Genomic DNA, 19,365 nt, shown 5'->3' on the forward strand with positions numbered 1-19,365 from the left:
CGACACCGTGAAAAACGCCCGCACTGCTGACATTGCATCTCTGTTTCATTTAAAAAAAAAACACAATCCTGGCTGTGACGCATCACTGTAACTATCACATGATCAAAAAAGAAAAGCACATGACCAACCACCTGAAACACAAGCACAACGGGTATCTAGATGGAAATAAACATTGGTTCTTAATATCGGCCCAGTTTTACTTATCGGACCAATACCGATATGTTGAAGAAATGACTAACATCAGCCGAAACCGATGTTAATGCCAATATATCGTGCATCCCTAATTTAGAGCCATCCATATTTCCAACAACTCTGTCCAGCTTCCTTTTCCATGGTGATTTTTTTTCCCCTACAGTATGATGCTCCCACCACGTTAATTTGCCCTTGGCAAAGTGCATGCAGTTTGTTTCCCTGCCACAAATGGCATCTTGCATTGCTAAAAAGTTCAATTTTGGTCTCTTTTAACCCGAGTACCTTCTCTATTTGCCCTAAGGCAAGATTTTCTCTGGATATTGTATGACTTGGGATTTTATGTGGTACAATGTGCTCACAGATCTGTTAAAATCAGCCCCAACCGACCCCTGGACCCAACACACAGCCCCAGCCTAGACCCCGACCAGGTGGCCCGCTCCTCCTCCAGGCCCTGAACTCCGGTTGGCAATCAAAGAACAGGGGTGTGACCCTGCAGACCCTGAGCCTGCCTCCGCCTGCTCAAATGTCATGTTGTTCTCAAGTGCATTTAAAACTGGGAGGGCCAGAAAGGGGAGTGCCCCATGCCAGCGCACCCCCACTCACCCAAACGCCCTGCCCAGAACCCTGAATGTGGGACAGAGGAAGCCACCAGGGGTGAGGCCTACACAATCCTTGCATTTGTTAATGCAGCATATCTGCAAACATTAGTTGTTGTTTTTAGTTTCTTTAACTTATAGATTTCAGTCAACTAGACAAAGTTCCCTCAGTGGAACAACTTAATGACCCCCATCGTTTCAGCACAACAAAAAACACTAAATTTCTACTCATTAGCACAAACTGTGTTCTTTTACACTTCTAGTTCAGCAAATGGTCCAGAACGCTTGCAGGGAAAGAGGCAATTACGGAGCTATAATATTACTTGAACCTCCCATAAAATCACCTGGAGGGAAAAGAGAGACAAAATGGATCTGGAGCCAACCAAAATGGACAGCTTTTATCTGTTAGAAAGAAGAAGGAATAAATAAAAAACTATAATCTCTTCTTGCATGTCTTACTGTCTGGCATTTTCAAAAGTAGAAAAATAAAAAGGAGTTGTGTAGGATGTGGTATTTCATCTACAGACCAAAAACAAAATCTGCCAGCCTCTTTTCTTTCTATTTTTAGCTTTTTAACCAGACAAAGACAGAGAGAGCAGGAAAATGCACTAATAGTTCAGAGCAAGTTGGCGTGCTGTAGCAAAATGAGTCAACTCGAGTCAAACGGCAGCAGCACTGACGGCTGTTTTTGTAATTCAGAAAGTACCATCCGTTCCACATTTTCACCCTGCTTCCACAGATAATGACTCTCAGGTCATCGGCAGTCATTTTGGGAGTGAGGTGAGTTTATGAAGCATTGAAAAAAGCAACAAAAGTGAGGCTACATTTTCTACTTTTAATGGTCAGAGTTCAACATAGCCTTTCTATCTGCCAGCTGGAAAAGTTCACATTCACATCATTACTCCAAACACTGGATAAGATCTTAGGTAAGCTTCAACCAAACAAACAAAAGGTCATGCCACACTCCTCAATATGTGTGAGGGGGGGAAGGGGAGAAATAGTCAAAGCACTTTAATTTGTAACACCAAAATAACCATGGCTACTCAGTTCTTAATCTCCTCCTCTGTCTCCCATGTGCATAAGAACAATCCCATACAAATAAGTGCTTAAGGAGGCTTTGTCTCCCTAGCAAATTCTCCCACCATGTAACACCTCCCACCGTGTTCCCCGCTTAAACAAACTCTGCATGATACTTCAAACTGTTTCCAAAGCTACTGTTGCCACGCATGTCTGTCAACTCCCACTTCAGCACACATACTCATGATCGAACCATCACCGCCATCAAATAACCTGCTTATTTGCGCCGCCGGCCTGCCGGCCGAAACCTGGATTAAGCCGATTAAAATGCTGAGGATTTAGCTGTGCAGGCATGCCGCCAGCCTATAGTCTCAGATCTGTTACAATTCGACTTCTCTGGGGTGTTAGGAGAAAGTGAAATGAAAGTCTCAGGTGTGCGCATGACGGTTAAAAAGACACACCAATTACCGAGTTAAAATGAGATTCATAGCAGCACAGAGGAAATGACGGGGAGTCAAATCTTATGGAACTCCATCATGGTCTGTTTCTGCAGGTGTCACACTGCCTTTTTAGTTTTAGCGCTGAGGTTGGTGGTAGTAACAGTGAAAGATGTGTTCAGAGTTCACATCTGTCGTTGTCCATCTGCCACCCCCTGGCCTTTCTCCAGATGGCTGTCTCATTTCCCTTTTGCCTTGGCTGCTTAATTTCCCTTAATTATAATAAACTCTACTCAGTAGGACAGTGATTTACAAGCCAGCAGTGCCTGGGCCTTGTTTACTTTTCCTATAAAATATGCCTTTAGGAAGTATGATGTCTGTTTAAAAACTAACTGTGATGGACCGAGCAGCAAGGACTGTCGGGCACAGGTATATTTTCAAAAAACAGGGTTCTTGTATTTAACCCAAAAAGAATAAAATGTACAAAAATGGATCCAGGAAAGAGGTCAAAGAAACAGAACTAACTCAAACAAACTGACCTGCCTCAATGGAACAAAGAGGAACTTACATAGTGGCTGAGCAGTCCACAAAAGAAACACATGGGGTAAAACATACACAAACCTAACTAAACCAAATGAAGCAAAAACACCATTTCTCCCCATAGACTGATTTGGTATGGTCCAAATCAGCTCAGCCCCTTGGCCACCTGCTGGTTCCTCAGCCAAGGCACTAGAGCAACTGAAAAACTCAAACAGTCATAACAAAATGGGGTAAAGCAAAATGTGCACACAAATTTTTGAAATACAGTGTTATGGTTATAAATAAATTCCAAATAATGAAATGTCTCTGTAAACGAAGCCCTATATGAAAAAGAAACTAAATTACATAAATTGTATTTTTACCACATCTGTGTGGCTGTAAATGCAGCCATCACACTAACTAAATAAATAAAAGAAATTCAATACATAGGTTTTAATATTTTTACAATGCCCTCACACTACTTGAACATTTTATCACGTTAAAAATCACAAGCTTTTATGTTTATTATTGGGCTTTTATGTGATAGACCAAGAAAAGGTTGTAATAAATGTGTAGCAGAAGGAAAGTGATACATAGTTATCAAATTCGTTTCAACAAATAGAAATCTTTAAAGTGTGGTGTGTCTTCATATTGAGCCTCCCAGAGTCACAAAACATTGTCAAGCCACGTTCCACTGAAATTAAAGCTCCAAGTCTTTTGGGAAGTGTTGCACACACTGATATATTTATACGTTTGTTTTTACATAACAGTTTCAGCACAGTCAGAATAGATGGACAGCATCTGTGAAGACCAATGTCTTTTTGATACAGCTTCTCAGTTGGATTCAGGGCTGGACTTGGTTAGAGTTGTGCTGGTTTTAGCTACATCCATCTTTTATTCACTTTAACCAGCACAACTCTGCCACCATGCTTTCATTGAGGAGATGATGCGTTTAGGGCGAGCACCCTTTGCACATGTTTGTTGTATGTCTCTGACATCATTTGTGACAATCCACAAATCGTACTCCTCAACTCTACCTTACAGCAACGGCTTTCTTTGTGCCGCTGTTCCATTAAAGACAAAATAAACTTGTAAATACTACTTAAGCTTAATTGAAAGTTTAATTAGAAAATAAGATCCAGCAGTCCACTTGCGCCTCAAGAACAAAGGATGCTGTTTTGATGACAATGATGGCCAGATTTTGGACACGGAGAACAGATGATTTGAAAGAGGGGTGAAAGAAGCCATCTTGGTCAAAAGAGAAAAGCCATCACTAAACAGAGGGGGAGGATTGTGCTTCCAACTCCCCAGTGTTTACAGCTCGGTCCTCCAACACGTTCCAAAGAGATTACATCAGCAGTCTCATCATGATTCAGGTGACTACTCACACCAGACGTATGCCACTCACACCAAGCAATAGCTTCTAACGACCCAGGACAGTGGCGGGTGGGTCACTGATGTGGATTTGACTGACAATGCAGTGAAGAGGATGGGCCTCTGTGTCCTTAAAAATATCAGCGCACCAACAGCCGGTCGCTCAAGTGCAAGACTTTCTGTCGAAACGTCTTAAGAAAGAACTTAACGAAAGTACGGTTGCCTCCATTTTAAGCCTGTTTGCTGATATTGTTATTCAGTTCTAACCTAAGTTTCCATCCAGTTTCTGCATTTCTGTCCTTAAATGCTTTGAACTGACCAAAAGCAGTTCTGTCAGCACAACAACAAACATGCTAAATCATTTATTCATACAACTTGTGATTTTTTTTGTGCCTACTTAATTCTATCTGAGGTCCAAATAAAAGCCAAAATAAGACTCTTTTCAACAAAACAACAAAGCCGTTGTTTCATATGACATTTTCTTTTTTCTATTGACCTTAAGTCCCTGAATGGATTCAGTTCAGAACAAAATACATAGAGAAATAAAATATACATAAAGGTGAATTCACAACAACTAAGCTTGGGATTTGAAGGTATCTAAAAACAAACACAAACATAAAACTACAATGCAAACTTGTTACCTCTGAAAATATAAAGTTCAGAGCCATGTAGAACGATTTTTAGTTAGCTGCAATAAAGCAGAAAATAGCTTTGTTATGGACCTTTAGTTCATCTTCAAATTATGCTGCAGGAGCTCAGCTGCCACCTGCATGCTGCAAAAAGCTTTGCCCTGGTAAAGTGCCACTCCAGCTCCAGAGTAGGAGGTAACATTTAGCATACACCTGTATGAAACTGTGGCAGCTGACATACCCCTATTTTCAGTTCAAGAAGAATGTTTGCATTAAGTCTGGTCACACAGACCTGGGCATTTATGATTAATACAGATTCAAACTGTGTTGTTGGGACTAACATCTACATGTAAACAGAGGTCCCGATCCTTGGAAACAATTATTTGAAATAACTTCAGCCAGACTGACTGTGTACATTCTGTGGGGGCTGCACAGGCAGCAAAATCAAATTATGAGCCATCATCTGTGTAGTTTGAAGTCATAATACGCACCGGCATGTCCCTGACAGCACTTGAACTGTCTGAGCACTGTCATTACAACTGATACTTTGTTGCCAACAGTGCTGAGTGAAAGCAGTTCTTTAAACTAGTGAAGGACCCCTTCTATTTACAGGTACATCTCAATAAATTGGGATATTACTGAAATGTTCATTGATTTCGGTAACTCACTAACTAAAACACACACATAGATTAATTACACAGTCTGAGCCCAGTGTTTTTTATATCTATACAATTTTGAAACCACAGCCTTCCCTGTTCCCTGTCCTTCTAAGGCCTTATACAAAACAAATATCTTCCCCACATGTTTTTTTAAAAAAAATAATATTGTACACACGGGATCGGTTTCAGAAAAGTTTTCATTCACAAAAACTCACATAAATACGTCACTGAGCGTTGTTTTAAACAAGCCAAGTACATAGGGGCCAGTGTACTGCAAAGCTAAAACCTATGCCAGCCAATAGAGACCTTCAAAATAATAGTGACGTTGAATGGGACTGTGCCTCTGTATTGGGGCGGGGTGTGTGTGGGGGGGGAGCTGACCTCCAGGCGCTCTCTCCTTCGCAACTCATCGTATTGGAGCAGCTGGGTTTGTAAAAACATGCAAACAAGAAGAATCTGAACCATGTGTAATGGTTAGACCAGTCTGTGTATGCTTTTACTTTGAAGTCTCAATACCGACAGGAAATGCTGTGTGGTTGCCAAGGTGATGTCAGTTGGAAGAAAACAATTAGATATGCCTTTGATTTCGTAGCAGTGAATTTGCCCAGTTAACATTAATTAGACACACATTGTAAACAGTCAATTACAAAACCAACATAAAAATCAGTACCTCGTTGATAGCATTAATTTTTCTTCCACTGCATGGCCAAGTCAATAACAATAGTCGCAAATGTGACGTTGGCGCCACAGTATTTGTCGCAGACTGTGATGCGACAGACCATAAAACTCCGTTTTGCCATTTACACACGCTCAAAAACAGAGTTTTTAGAAATCTCCACTTTAGCCAGAGTTTTCAGAAATAAAAGCTTTAGTGATGTATAACAGTTTTCATGTGGAAGAAAGGCCAGATGCATAAACATTTATTCATTTTCCCAGGTATCTGGTTACATGTGAACTAGGTCTAATACCGGGGCTAGACACTGAGGTAAGATTTCTTGTTCAGGCTGGAATCTGATCATACTTTTATATATTTAAGGAAGTTACTACCAGGGCAACTGATAGTTGAAGTGCTTGGGCAGGGGAAAAACAAGCAGAGAAGGTGAGTGAGCGAGTAGTCATTACTCCTGGAAAAGAAAGCAAAGACCCTTTCTAGCATTTTTACAATCTTTTACCCAGAATATTTGCTTTTTATGTCAGAATGAATCAATTAAAGGATGTATTATTCCACTTAGTAATAACAAGAGATGGTAAGTAAGTAATGGTCAGGTCATATTGTATAGTTAACTTATAATTATCTTTGCTCTGATCACTGGCATCTGCCGTTTTTGTGGCTTAAGAGAGGTAAAATTGACCTTATTCAAAAATCGATGCACATTTCTCCAATCTGCTGGACTACAGATCAGTTTGTTCATGCGTGTTTTCAGTGCATTCTGCTTTGTGAGTCAGTTTTGGAAATAATGCAAATAGTTGGAGCAAAACAGCTGCAAAATACGAAAGCGTTTCAAATATTCAGCGAAACCAAGGTTAATAACGCATCGATTGAGAAATCAATAGAACTTGATGGCTTTTTTCTTTTTTTACAGTAATGAAACTAAATAAATGTCTTCTATACCTGCACCCATTATTTGAAAAAAAAAATGTTTGTCACAAAAAGATGCCAACATACCAGTTCCTCATTTATTTATTCATATCCTGGCAGTCCTCACAATCCCTGATAAAATCAAATAAAAATGTAAAACACTACTTGCAGCACCTGCTCGGGTACTACTGTACGTTTTCATGTATCACTAAATTGACGGACAAGAAGCACTTCAGGCTTTAGAGACTTTGGTCAGGCTTTCCCACAAGACCTGGAGGCTCAACAATGACCACTTATACTTAAGGCTGTACAGTCTGACCTGTATGCCAACTCTGTGTCAAAGCTTGACAGTTTTAAAAGTAACAGGTTGCATTCTATAATTCATGTTCAGAAATGGATAAATAATATTCAAAGTAGCCGATTGCCTGTTCTGGCTACCGTGGAGCCAAAAAAAAAAAAGTTATTTTTAAATTCCCAATTAGAACTCTAAGATAATTGTATAGTTCTAGATTTGCCATAGAAGCAGCTTGGTAAAAATATAGACACCGCTGGCTCTCAAAGTGTTTTCTAAAAAAACAGAACTGTTTGATCTTTTCTGCCCTCTGCCTCATTAAGTAAAATCACACTTTCTATTATTTTTCATAATAATGATAATTCCATTAAAATAACCTCAAAGCTTTATTTTTTTATGGGGGTGAAAAAAAAAGAGTCTTTAAACCAACAAAAAAAATAATAATAATAATAGGCTTCTTAAATGCTTTTCACTTGTCAAAAAGCTTTCTTACTTTAGAATGATGGACTTCAGATTGTTTGGAAATGACCTTAAAACCTTTCCCAGATTAATGGGCAGCTTCAATTGCCTCTCTAAGGTCAATGCTCAGGTCTTTTCTTTTGTGCCGCACACACACACACACACGCATCCTTGTGTAAAATACAAAGTGAGGACCGTGCCTTGACTTCTATTCATTTTCAAGCCTTTCAATGGCCTCACCCCTAACCTAAGTAACACCTTAGTCCTAAACCTAACCCCTAGCCCAGAAAAACGCGAGGTCCAAAAAAAGGTCCTTCCTTTACCTCAAAGTCCTCACTTTGGTGGTAAAATTGGAAAAATAGGTTGTCACTCAGCCCCAAGTACACACGCACACACACACACACACACACACACACACACACACACACACACACACACACACCAATATGCTTCAGAGCATCAAGCTGACAGCTTTTCTCATTTTGGCTTCACTTTTATTTATTAAATGATGACAGTGTACCATTTGTTGTATGTACAGTAGAGGATATATTCAAAACATTTTATAAGCTGTAAATACAAGGTTATGTTACTGTGTGCTCATGCATCAAATCTGAGAAATGACACTAAATATTTAAAATGTCATAACACACTTACTGTTGCTGCCCCCACAGTAGCAGTGAAGATGGTCTGGTGTTATCATCATCCCTCCATTTTGTTTACATAGTCATCAAATATTTACCGTAAAATTACCTTTGAGAATTTTAACATTTTCTTTATGTGGTGCAACTGTGCAGGCGAGACATCTAGTTTGAATCAATGACAAATATGTGGTGGGAAATCATCGCTTGCGGTTGGGGAGTTGTTGTTTTTTACATCCATCTCGCCTTATCCAGTTACAGAGATGCAAAACAATACTTGAGAGGAAATAGTAAACAGTGTCAGAAAAAATATACTATTTCCAGTAAGATGCAAAGTCATTTTTTTCAACAGTACCACTAGCAGTTACCATATTTTATTATATTTAACAATTATAATTAAAATACAAATAATAATAAATTATATTGCTCTGCAAGCATTTTTAATTGAAATTCCGCAAGTTGTGCAGGGGCAGATTTTTTTCAGAGAAGAAAAAAAACTTTAAAAAGTGTGAAGGTGGGACGAAGTCTACACACATCTGAAAAATATTTGACACTGCAGCATACCTTGTGTACGCTACAATCAAAGCTTTTCAATTAAGGTTGTAATTGTGACTATAACTAAGAAACACAGAAACATTTGAGTTTTCAAAACTTTTACAAACTTTGTAAAGCAGAAAGTTAGGATTAAATTCACAAAATGCTTTGCATCACCAAATTTCTGTACAAACATGGACATCACATGAAACTGCAGGAATGAGGCTAGCAGCATCACAATACATAACAGTACATTATTGTACTGTTATTTGCATAAGTGCCTAGTAATATGATCTGAATGTCTTGTAATCCATAATCGTAGATGCTTTTTCTTCATCCAAATTCACTTATGTTGAGGTTAGAATTTAAATCAGAGTGACAAAAGAAAATTTTAGACATCTTACAAAGAAAATTGTCTTCGGTTGAGATCACACTCGTGCCTTAGTTTATAAGGAAATTAAAATAAACGCTAAACAAACAGCAGTATGTCCAGTCAGAGCAGATAACAACCAATGAGCAATAAGAACCAAATGAGCTTTGGAAATTTTTGATGTCCTGCTTTCATGTTGAAGGGGACACAAGAAGGGGAAACTGTCTACCATCCGAAGTATAGAGGTCCCACCATAACCACTGATAAAGCTCATTAACTTAATTGAACAGTGAAGCTGAATGTCTTTAACATTGGCATCTCAATAATTTGCACAGCACACAGCAGGCAAAGCACAAACAGTAAAACCACGAAAAAAAAACCTTTACTTGTCTGTTTATTTTAACGATGCCGGGTTTCTTTAAAGGTCCCTGAGAGGCACAGATGGCTCTCTGAACTGCAGGGCTTTTACTTGGAGAAAGGCACAAACTCAGAAACGTGATCACACATTTAATCTCTTTGTAAACAAAGAATTGAAGATCCAACAAGATAATAATAACACCCACTGCAGCCAGTAAAAAAAAAAAAAAGTGTAAAACCCGCCAAAACTAAAACCGCAAACAGAATGAGAGCAACAAGCAGCCCTCTACTTGAGTAAATGGACTCAGGCAATTTCATCTTGATTAGCCCTGACAGGTAAAACCGTATCTTTTCATGTTTAGTAGAGACACCCAACACAACTGTTACCAGACCACTCTTCCATATTACATAATTAAAAATGCTCAAAGCTAGGTATTTTCACTAAGGCATCTCAGCTTAAATCAAAGGAAGCACAGAGACATAAGACGCTGTTTAAAAAAAAAAAAGTTTTTCAACATGTTCAGACATGTTTGCATTGTCATTTAGGCCTTGAGCGAGAGCAAGACTTTCAGCAGATAACAGGAAGACTGAACAGACTACAGCAAAGTTGCACTGTTTTACCGTTTTGAGCCTTTGACCTCTGTCTGTCAAGGAATATGCTGTAATTGGAAATGTTTTCAGTCATAGGAAATCTTGTTGTCTTGTGTGTGATGATCTCAGCACTGGTGTCAGTCCAAGTCACTACTCAGCACACCTGTCCACTCTGGGCTTCCTGCAATTACCCTTCATGGATCCCACCTGCATCTGTTCCTATATAACTTGCTTACCGACCTGACACCAGTGCCAGAGTGTCTCGCGTCAAAGCCCGATTCCTCCAGCCTGTGAAATTTTTGCCTGTTATACTGTTACCAGTCCTGATCCGTTTTTTCCCTCTGACTCCGAGCTAGCCTGACCCTCGTCTGTTTCTGTCTGCCGATTTTTGACTGACCTTTGGTTTTGGACCCTGGACCTGTCTTCGATTAGATTCTCTGCCTTGGCCCCTCTGTACCTCCGCTCCGACCGTCTGTGGACCTCGTCTCTGGAAGGATCAAGGAGGACCGCCCGTCTGGAGACCCGGCCGCTCAACGGCCCAGAGCCCGCAGACTCCCTCAGCAGCCGGACCTCCTCCTTCGAATCTGTTGCCGCCAAACCCCGCCATCAGGAACTCACGGCCGCGCCGCAGGCTCCGTGTCCCGAAAACGCAGAAACCACTTCCTGCTTTCAATAAACAAACTTGCCGCCACAGTCCTGTTTCCGACTGAATCTTGAGTCCAGTTCTCGTACGTTACAGTACACTCTGGCCAAAGATGGACTCCTCAGCGGATGCTGAGTGGCGTGCTGGCGTGGAAAAATCAATTTCCATGCTAGAGTCGGGCGTCGCTGAGATGTTAGGTCATCTCCGCGGCCAGGAGGCTCCGGCACCGGCGCTTCCGCAAACACCTCTCCCCGATCCCGCGTCACGCATAGTGACGTTGCCAGAGCCGCGTCTGACCCCGCCTCAGCCATTCGGGGGCGATCCCGAACAATGCAGAGCGTTTCTCACTCAGTGTGAGATCCACTTTGAGTTGCAGCCTTCTTCCTACCCTACGGATCGCTCAAGAATTGCTTATATAATTTCCCTGCTGACCGGCAAGGCAAGACTGTGGGGAGCTGCTGAATGGCAGAATGACTCCCGGATTAGCCATTCCTATTATGAGTTCTCACAAGAATTAGTCAGAGTATTCAGTCCGGTGCTGCCCTGCCGGGAGTCATCCAGGGGGCTTCTTTCTCTCAAACAGGGAGAGAGGACTGTCTCTGATTACATTATTGACTTTCACCTGTTAGCTGCTGATAGCCTGTGGAACGAGCCGGCTCTTATGGATGCCTTTATTGAGGGGTTAAATGGAAAGATAAAGGATGAGCTCGCTACCCGGGAGTATCCCCAGACTCTCAAGCAGCTAGAAGATCTTGCTACCCGAATCGACCTCCGATTAATGGAACGGCGAAGGGAGCGTCGACCCATCCCCCCACCCCGTTCCTGGGCCACTTCTTTTTCTCCAGCTGGGCCGTCAGCCTCTCGTAGTCCAGTTGATCCGGAACCCATGCAGCTGGGAAGAGCAGTTTTGTCCAAGGAGGAGCGCCAGCACAGACAGCAACGAGATCTCTGTTTGTACTGTGGTGGTGAGGGTCACCGCGTCCGTTCCTGCCCAGTAAAAGGTCAGGCTCATTAGGAAGAGGGAGTTTCCTATTGAGCCTTACAAAATTCTCAACCTCCCCAGAACTTTTGTTCCCTGCAACACTGACTGTCTCTCCCAAACTTCACAATCTCTCTGTTTTCATTGATTCTGGGGCAGATACGGAGTTTATGGACGAGGGACTGGCCAGGAGCCTGAACATTAAACTCCTCCCGGGATCACCTCCTCATAATGTTCTGGCACTGGACGGTCGCCCACTTCACCACTCTCATCTCGTCACGGAACCTGTCGAACTGTTAGTCGGAGGTAATCACAGGGAGAGGCTGATTTTTTTGATAATCAACTCTCCACAGGTTCCGATTGTCCTGGGTGCTACATGGCTGAGGAGACACAACCCCCAAATAGACTGGCAGAAAAGGGAGATTTTTGGGTGGTCTCCCTCCTGCTCTGGTTCTTGTCTACTTTCAGCCCAACCGTTTCAGACGCCAGATAGCAGCATGGAGGAAACCTACCCAGACTTATCCAAGGTTCCTGCGGTGTACCATGATCTAAGGGAGGTTTTCAATAAGGCCAGGGCCACAAGCCTGCCTCCGCACCGCCCATTTGACTGTCAGATCGACCTGCTACCCGGGACAACTCCTCCTAGAGGTCGTCTGTATTCTCTGTCGGCCCCCGAGTCCGATGCCATGCACAGGTACGTCAACGAGGCTCTAGGAGCTGGTATCATTCGCCCCTCTTCCTCTCCTGCAGGTGCTGGGTTCTTCTTTGTGGGGAAGAAGGACGGCTCTCTCCGCCCTTGTATTGATTACAGGGGGCTCAATGATATTTCCGTAAAGAATCGGTACCCCATCCCCCTCATGAACATGGCTTTCGACCAGGTCAGGGGGGCCAAAGTCTTTACAAAACTGGATTTGCGAAACGCCTATCACCTGGTTCGAATTAGGGAGGGGGATGAATGGAAGACCGCCTTTAACACCCCAACGGGCCACTATGAGTATTTAGTCATGCCGTTTGGGCTCACCAATGCCCCGGCTGTTTTTCAGAACCTTGTTAATGAGGTCCTGAGAGACATGATTGGGCGATTCGTTTTTGTATACCTGGACGACATCCTCATCTACTCCGACAACCTAGCTACCCACACACAACAGGTCCGCTCAGTCTTACTCCGCCTCTTACAAAACCAGTTATATGTAAAGGCAGAGAAGTGTGAGTTTCACGTCACCACCACCTCTTTTCTCGGTTTTATTCTATCTCCTGGCCGGATGTCAATGGACCCAGCTAAGGTCCGATCGGTCACTGAGTGGCCCCTCCCAACCGATCGGAAACAGCTACAGAGGTTTCTGGGGTTTGCAAATTTTTATAGAAGATTTATCAGGAACTACAGTCAAGTGGCGGCACCCCTTCACGCCTTGACATCCTGTAAGCAGAAGTTTTCCTGGAATGATCTAGCAGACAAGGCGTTCAGGCGACTGAAGGACTTGTTCACTTCTGCCCCAGTTCTCACCTCCCCCGACCCAGAGAGGCAATTCATTGTTGAAGTTGATGCCTCTAGTTCCGGCGTTGGGGCCGTTCTCAGTCAGAGGGCCAAGGACGGCCGGGTTCACCCTTGTGCTTATTTTTCCAGAAAGCTAACCAGTGCAGAGCGCAACTACGACGTAGGAAACCGGGAGCTCCTGGCGGTCAAGCTGGCACTGGAGGAATGGAGGCACTGGTTGGAGGGCTCCAAAGTCCCCTTCCTGGTGTGGACGGATCACCGAAACCTGGAATATCTGAAAACAGCGAGGAGACTAAATCCCCGACAAGCCAGGTGGGCCCTATTTTTTGGTCGTTTTAACTTCTCCCTGTCTTACAGGCCAGGCTCCAAGAATGCTAAGCCTGACGCCCTGTCCCGAATGTTTGAGGTGGAGGAGGAGGATCCCAGCATGACACCCGAATTCATCCTACCAGACACAGTAAGATGTGCTGTCACCAGGCTCAAATTAGAGAGCGAGGTCAGGCAGTCTCTTGATGGGACCCAGATCCCCGAAGCATGCCCCAAGAACAGGCTCTTTGTCACTGAACCCCTGAGGGACAAGGTCCTCAAGCTTTGCCATGGTTCCCGCCTGTACTGCCATCCTGGGATTACCAAATCCCTCCGCCTAATCCGCTCTCAGTTTTGGTGGCCCTCCTTGGGAAAAGACGTCAGGGAATTCGTTTCCGCCTTTCCCAGTTGTTGCCAGGCTAAAGTTTCCCGTCAGGCTCCGTCCGGCTTGCTCCGGCCTCTGCCTATACCCCCCCGGCCCTGGTCCAGCCTGTCCATGGATTTTGTTACTGGCCTGCCTGTCTCAGGAGGCAACTCAGTCATTCTTACCATAGTGGATCGATTTTCTAAAATGGTCCACTTGGCTCCCCTACCCAAACTCCCTTCTGCCAAGGAAATGGGTTCCATCCTGGCTAGAGAGGTGTTCCGGTTGCATGGGTTACCAACCGACATCGTCTCTGATAGGGGCCCTCAGTTTGTGGCTCGCTATTGGAAGGAGTTCTGCTCTATGCTGGGGATTTCCGTCAACCTGTCCTCTGGTTTCCATCCCCAAACTGATGGCCAGACCGAAAGACTTAACCAGGAGGTCGAGACCAAGCTTCGCCTCATCTGTGAGTCCGATCCTACCAAGTGGGCCCAGAACCTGCCCTGGGTGGAGCACGCCATTAACTCTACACCCTCCAGCTCCACCGGGCTCTCCCCTTTTTATGTAGTGTACGGGTTTCAGCCGCCAGTATTCTCCGTCGAGGAGAGGGAGTCCAGGGTCCCGTCTGCCCGCTCGTCTGCATTGAGGTGTCAGCGGGTCTGGAGAATGGCAAGGAAAGCCATCCTTAGGTCCTCTCAGGTCCAGGCCCGGGCGGCCAACCGCCGACGGGTTCCAGCCCCACCTTACCAACCGGGGGATAAAGTATGGCTCTCCACAAGGGACCTTCCCCTTAAGGTTGAGAGTAAGAAGCTTGCGCCCCGGTTTATTGGTCCCTTCACGGTCTCCAGGGTGATTAATCCGGTAGCGGTCCGGCTCCATCTGCCCCCAACCATGAAAGTCCACCCAACTTTTCATGTCTCCCGAATCAAGCCCGTCAAGCCTTCAAGGTTTTTTCCCACCTCCAGACCCCCTTCCCGTCTGGTTGATGGTGCCCCGGCTTTTACCGTGAGGCGGATCCTCAAGTCAAGAAGGTGGGGTAGGGGTGTGCAGTTCCTGGTTGATTGGGAGGGTTATGGACCAGAGGAACGGCAGTGGGTTCCCGCTCGCCTCATCTTAGACAAGTCTCTCATTAGGGATTTCCACAGGACCCACCCTGAACAACCTAGGGCGTCTGGTATCCGCCCTTGAGGGGGGGGCTCTGTGATGATCTCAGCACTGGTGTCAGTCCAAGTCACTACTCAGCACACCTGTCCACTCTGGGCTTCCTGCAATTACCCTTCATGGATCCCACCTGCATCTGTTCCTATATAACTTGCTTACCGACCTGACACCAGTGCCAGAGTGTCTCGCGTCAAAGCCCGATTCCTCCAGCGTGTGAAATTTCTGCCTGTTATACTGTTACCAGTCCTGATCCGTTTTTTCCCTCTGACTCCGAGCTAGCCTGACCCTCGTCTGTTTCTGTCTGCCGATTTTTGACTGACCTTTGGTTTTGGACCCTGGACCTGTCTTCGATTAGATTCTCTGCCTTGGCCCCTCTGTACCTCCGCTCCGACCGTCTGTGGACCTCGTCTCTGGAAGGATCAAGGAGGACCGCCCGTCTGGAGACCCGGCCGCTCAACGGCCCAGAGCCCGCAGACTCCCTCAGTAGCCGGACCTCCTCCTTCGAATCTGTTGCCGCCAAACCCCGCCATCAGGAACTCACGGCCGCGCCGCAGGCTCCGTGTCCCGAAAACGCAGAAACCACTTCCTGCTTTCAATAAACAAACTTGCCGCCACAGTCCTGTTTCCGACTGAATCTTGAGTCCAGTTCTCGTACGTTACATTGTGAATACGCACTGAGCTTTTGTGCTACACTAGCTGGTAGGGGATTCACTACAGTAAGAATGCTAATTGCTAATAGAAATGTCAACTCTGTACTCATTTCGTTTGTTTCAAATTTTACAGCAGGTGCTCATGCATTATGTTAAGTCACTATTTACCCCTAATACAGAAAAACGCATGGATCATATCAACATTTTAGTTCACAAATAAAACGGCAAATCTCACCAAACTTTTGCAACCATTTTCTAAACAATTATATTTTCAGTTTCTTTGCTTCAGACATTTGAAGGTGTAATAAAAGAAGCACACATTTAAACCTAAATGTCAAATTTTAGAAGACGAGAGAGAGTTTTTCTCACTTTAGCTCTATAATACCAACCTACCTACCTGACTTGGGCTCTAATACCAATACTGTGTGATCACTCAGTATTGGATTTTTAAAATGCCTGCAATTTTCCAGTTTTTCCCTGTTTCTCCGCACCACTATCTTATTGATTCAGTCACACACAAGATTGCACAGAACCACACAAGAGAACGATCACACCGATGCACACTGGGACATAGTAATGATTTCAAAGTATCTAATGATTAGAGACTAACGTGGCATTTCAGTATCTGGGCTTCATATCCAAGCAACGCAAGCCCCAGCAGACCTGTCTCAGCCTATCCTCCACCACAGATGTATAAATGCAGCAGTAGACAGACAAAACACAAACTTCTACTTCTCAATGCATTTGAATTATTATTTTTTTTTAATCTATTAATGCACATCTGAAACAAGACACTGTAGCCCAGGACCCTACAGTAATAATTGCTAAAATGTCAGTCCATATGAGCAATCTGAAATGGTACCAGTTACTGGCGCACAACCAAAAAAACCAGAAGTGGATCTCAGATCTTCATCTGAGCATATCTCTATCAACCCACTCATCTCCCAGATCAGATGTTGCTGCCAAATATTAACCAGCTTTAGTAATGCTGACCTTGATCCACAAACATCAGTGAAGTTCCACATTTCAAAAATAGAGCTGATGAAATCGTGGACTTATCAGATTTTACATTTAAATTGAGAAGTTCATGACTGCAGCAACCATGGAGAGCATTTTCAGAACAATGGACAGAGACAGAAAGTAACAAGGAACCCAATAAATAGAGGACAATGTAGTTAGTGCCTAAATATGCGTATGGGAGCACATCTCACCACAGTTTTGTCAACTTGTGAGTTTAAGTGCATTTCAAAACTGTCAAGATTGATTTATTTCTTATAGGTTATTTACATTTTTTCCATAGTGTCTTTAATTCTGTAATGCTAAGGGCTTCTCAAAGGACTAGGAATATCGATGAACATGTAGGTCACTGATCCCATTTTATAATCCAGTCATACAATTCTGCTTTGTTTTATAAATTGACAATGATTTTACACTGTCAGTCTTTGAAAAACTAGTATTACTCGATAGGGAGGGTAATTAAAGTAGTTTTACATGATCTCAAATACTAAATAGAATAATTTACTACACTTTGATGATTTGATTCTGTGTAATCAAGTCATAAAACCAACAAATGCAGCTGAAAATATCTCCCCTTTAAAACTGTGACACGTCTTACCTTTGTTAAGAAACCAATCAGGTAATGTCTGGGATCGAACAATTGCTCAGTGACAGGATCACCTTTCTAGCATTAAAGATCCAGAGGATAATTTCAATTATTATGGATGTGAAGCAAAGGGACTATAATCAGGAAAAAAAACTGATCATTCCTAATTTCAAAGCTCTTTCGAAGCTCTGTTGGCAAGGGATCAATTTGAATTAATTTCCAAGGTAGCAGATGATTAAAGATGGTGTAAAGTTAGGAGTATCTGTACACAGCAAATGTTAACCCAGAAAGCCTGTTTTAGAGGAAACAGGATGGTAATGAGGACATTAGAGTCCCCAAAAACGGGGCAATGACCTAATAAATGACTCTTCTAAAGTCCTCAACTAGGTATATCCCCTAATGCTTCACAAGGGCTTTACACCCTCCCATGTGAGGTGAAGGCTTTCCTGTCCCATTTCCCTCCCAGCACCCAGGTCATTGATTGATCGTTGGGGAACAAGTCGTGGGGGTCTGTGTATCCTCGAAGTATCTTACCGGTGGCTGCTGGGAGTTGAGAGCCCCCCTCTTGGTGGAGCCCCCTCTGGAGCTGAGCCTCTTCCACGACTCTGAGAAACGCCCCCTGGCGGTGGGACGCCCTGGCCCGGATGCTCCAGACGCAACAGACAAATCATCCCGGGTGGAAAACGCCCGCTCCCTCCTTAACTCTCTACGCTCTGACCACTTCTTCTTGGATGCCATCGGTGTTGAAATTCAGTCAAGGTATGTGGAAATTAGAGCAGCCACGGTTTAATGGGGAGGCTGATCTTGAATCAGACTGGTGCCACAGGTGGCATCTCTGTTCAAGTCTCCACTACCTGTTAACACTGTCTCAACCTCTTCGATTAGTCCTCCTTTTCACACACACACAAAAAAAAAATCAATCTTCTTAGTTCCTTTTATCTCCTACTTTTCTCCTATTTTTCCACAGATCTTCAGCAGCTTTAATCCATTCCTGCAATCTTTTTGTCTTTGTCGTTGCAACCTTCCTCCGAGGGGAACAGCAGTCAGAGCGTAAGGTGCGGAAGCAGAAGGTCCTCCTTGCTCCCTGTTGCATGTGCCGTTACTGTGGCTCAGTCGTTGATGTTGTTTTCCCTTCTCGCAGAGAGGGAGAGAGAGAAAAATAGGGAAACATGGCAAAGCAAAGAGGGAGGGAGAGAGGGAGACAGGAGCAGGGGTGTGATATTTAGATCCGGGTGAAAAGGGGCATCAAGATAGAAAAGGAGCAAAGGTGATGAATCGAAGCACAGGTTAAAAAAAGAGTACGCTGCAGGTGGAGAGAAGACAAAAGAGAACAAAGACAGGAGCAAGAGTCTTTAGAGTGCAGAGCTCCTGTTGAATTTTGCCTGGAGATGGTCTAGGATGACCGAGATGCAGAAACACCTCTTAAGCAAGTCACTCTGTGTCTGTGAACAGTGTGCTCTGAATACCCACTCCCTCTGAATATCCATCGCCTCCCTCTCCTGCACTCTGAGCTTTCATTTACCATGTCACTCTCTCCTCCTCCTTTTCCACTCAGCATTCCTCTTTTTCGTGCGTTACAGTTCACCAGTTAACCCACCAAACCCCTCAAGTTCTCTGCCACAACCTTAAGAGCTGGGATTGATCGCAAGCAAAAACTGACAGTCGTAATCTCTTCTCCTGCCTCCTCCGCTCTTCTACCTCTCACTCAAAGTCTTCAGATGTGTCAGAAACTATGTCATGCTGTGGGATTTGGGAGTTGTCAGGGGAAGGGTGAGAATTTCAGTAATGTCTTCACGTAATGTATTTGGATGTTACCGTATTATACTGAAATGTAACTTAAGATAGGATGGAATCGGAAGAAAAAAGCAGCACAAGATCAAGGAAACGCAATACGGATTGCACATAGAGGCAACAAGTAAGA

General features: G+C 43.9%; 1 protein-coding gene across 5 annotated transcripts in view; it reads right to left on the reverse strand.

Annotated features, from left to right (window-relative positions):
• trpm3 (transient receptor potential cation channel, subfamily M, member 3) overlaps positions 1-18,875 on the reverse strand; it is a 210,140-nt gene extending 191,265 nt beyond the window's left edge. For 3 of the 5 annotated variants that reach the window (XM_036144444.1, XM_036144452.1, XM_036144449.1), the window contains exon 1: positions 17,979-18,875. In XM_036144444.1, the coding sequence (XP_036000337.1) occupies positions 17,979-18,182 (204 nt within the window). In that variant the 5' untranslated portion in view covers positions 18,183-18,875. The remainder of the gene's footprint in view (positions 1-17,978) is intronic. The other 2 variants (XM_036144447.1, XM_036144445.1) reach the window with 1 other exon arrangement.
• Between the last annotated feature and the right edge of the window lie 490 nt (positions 18,876-19,365).

The sequence above is a fragment of the Fundulus heteroclitus genome, chromosome 12, assembly GCF_011125445.2.
Source record: "Fundulus heteroclitus isolate FHET01 chromosome 12, MU-UCD_Fhet_4.1, whole genome shotgun sequence".
NCBI lineage: Eukaryota > Metazoa > Chordata > Actinopteri > Cyprinodontiformes > Fundulidae > Fundulus > Fundulus heteroclitus.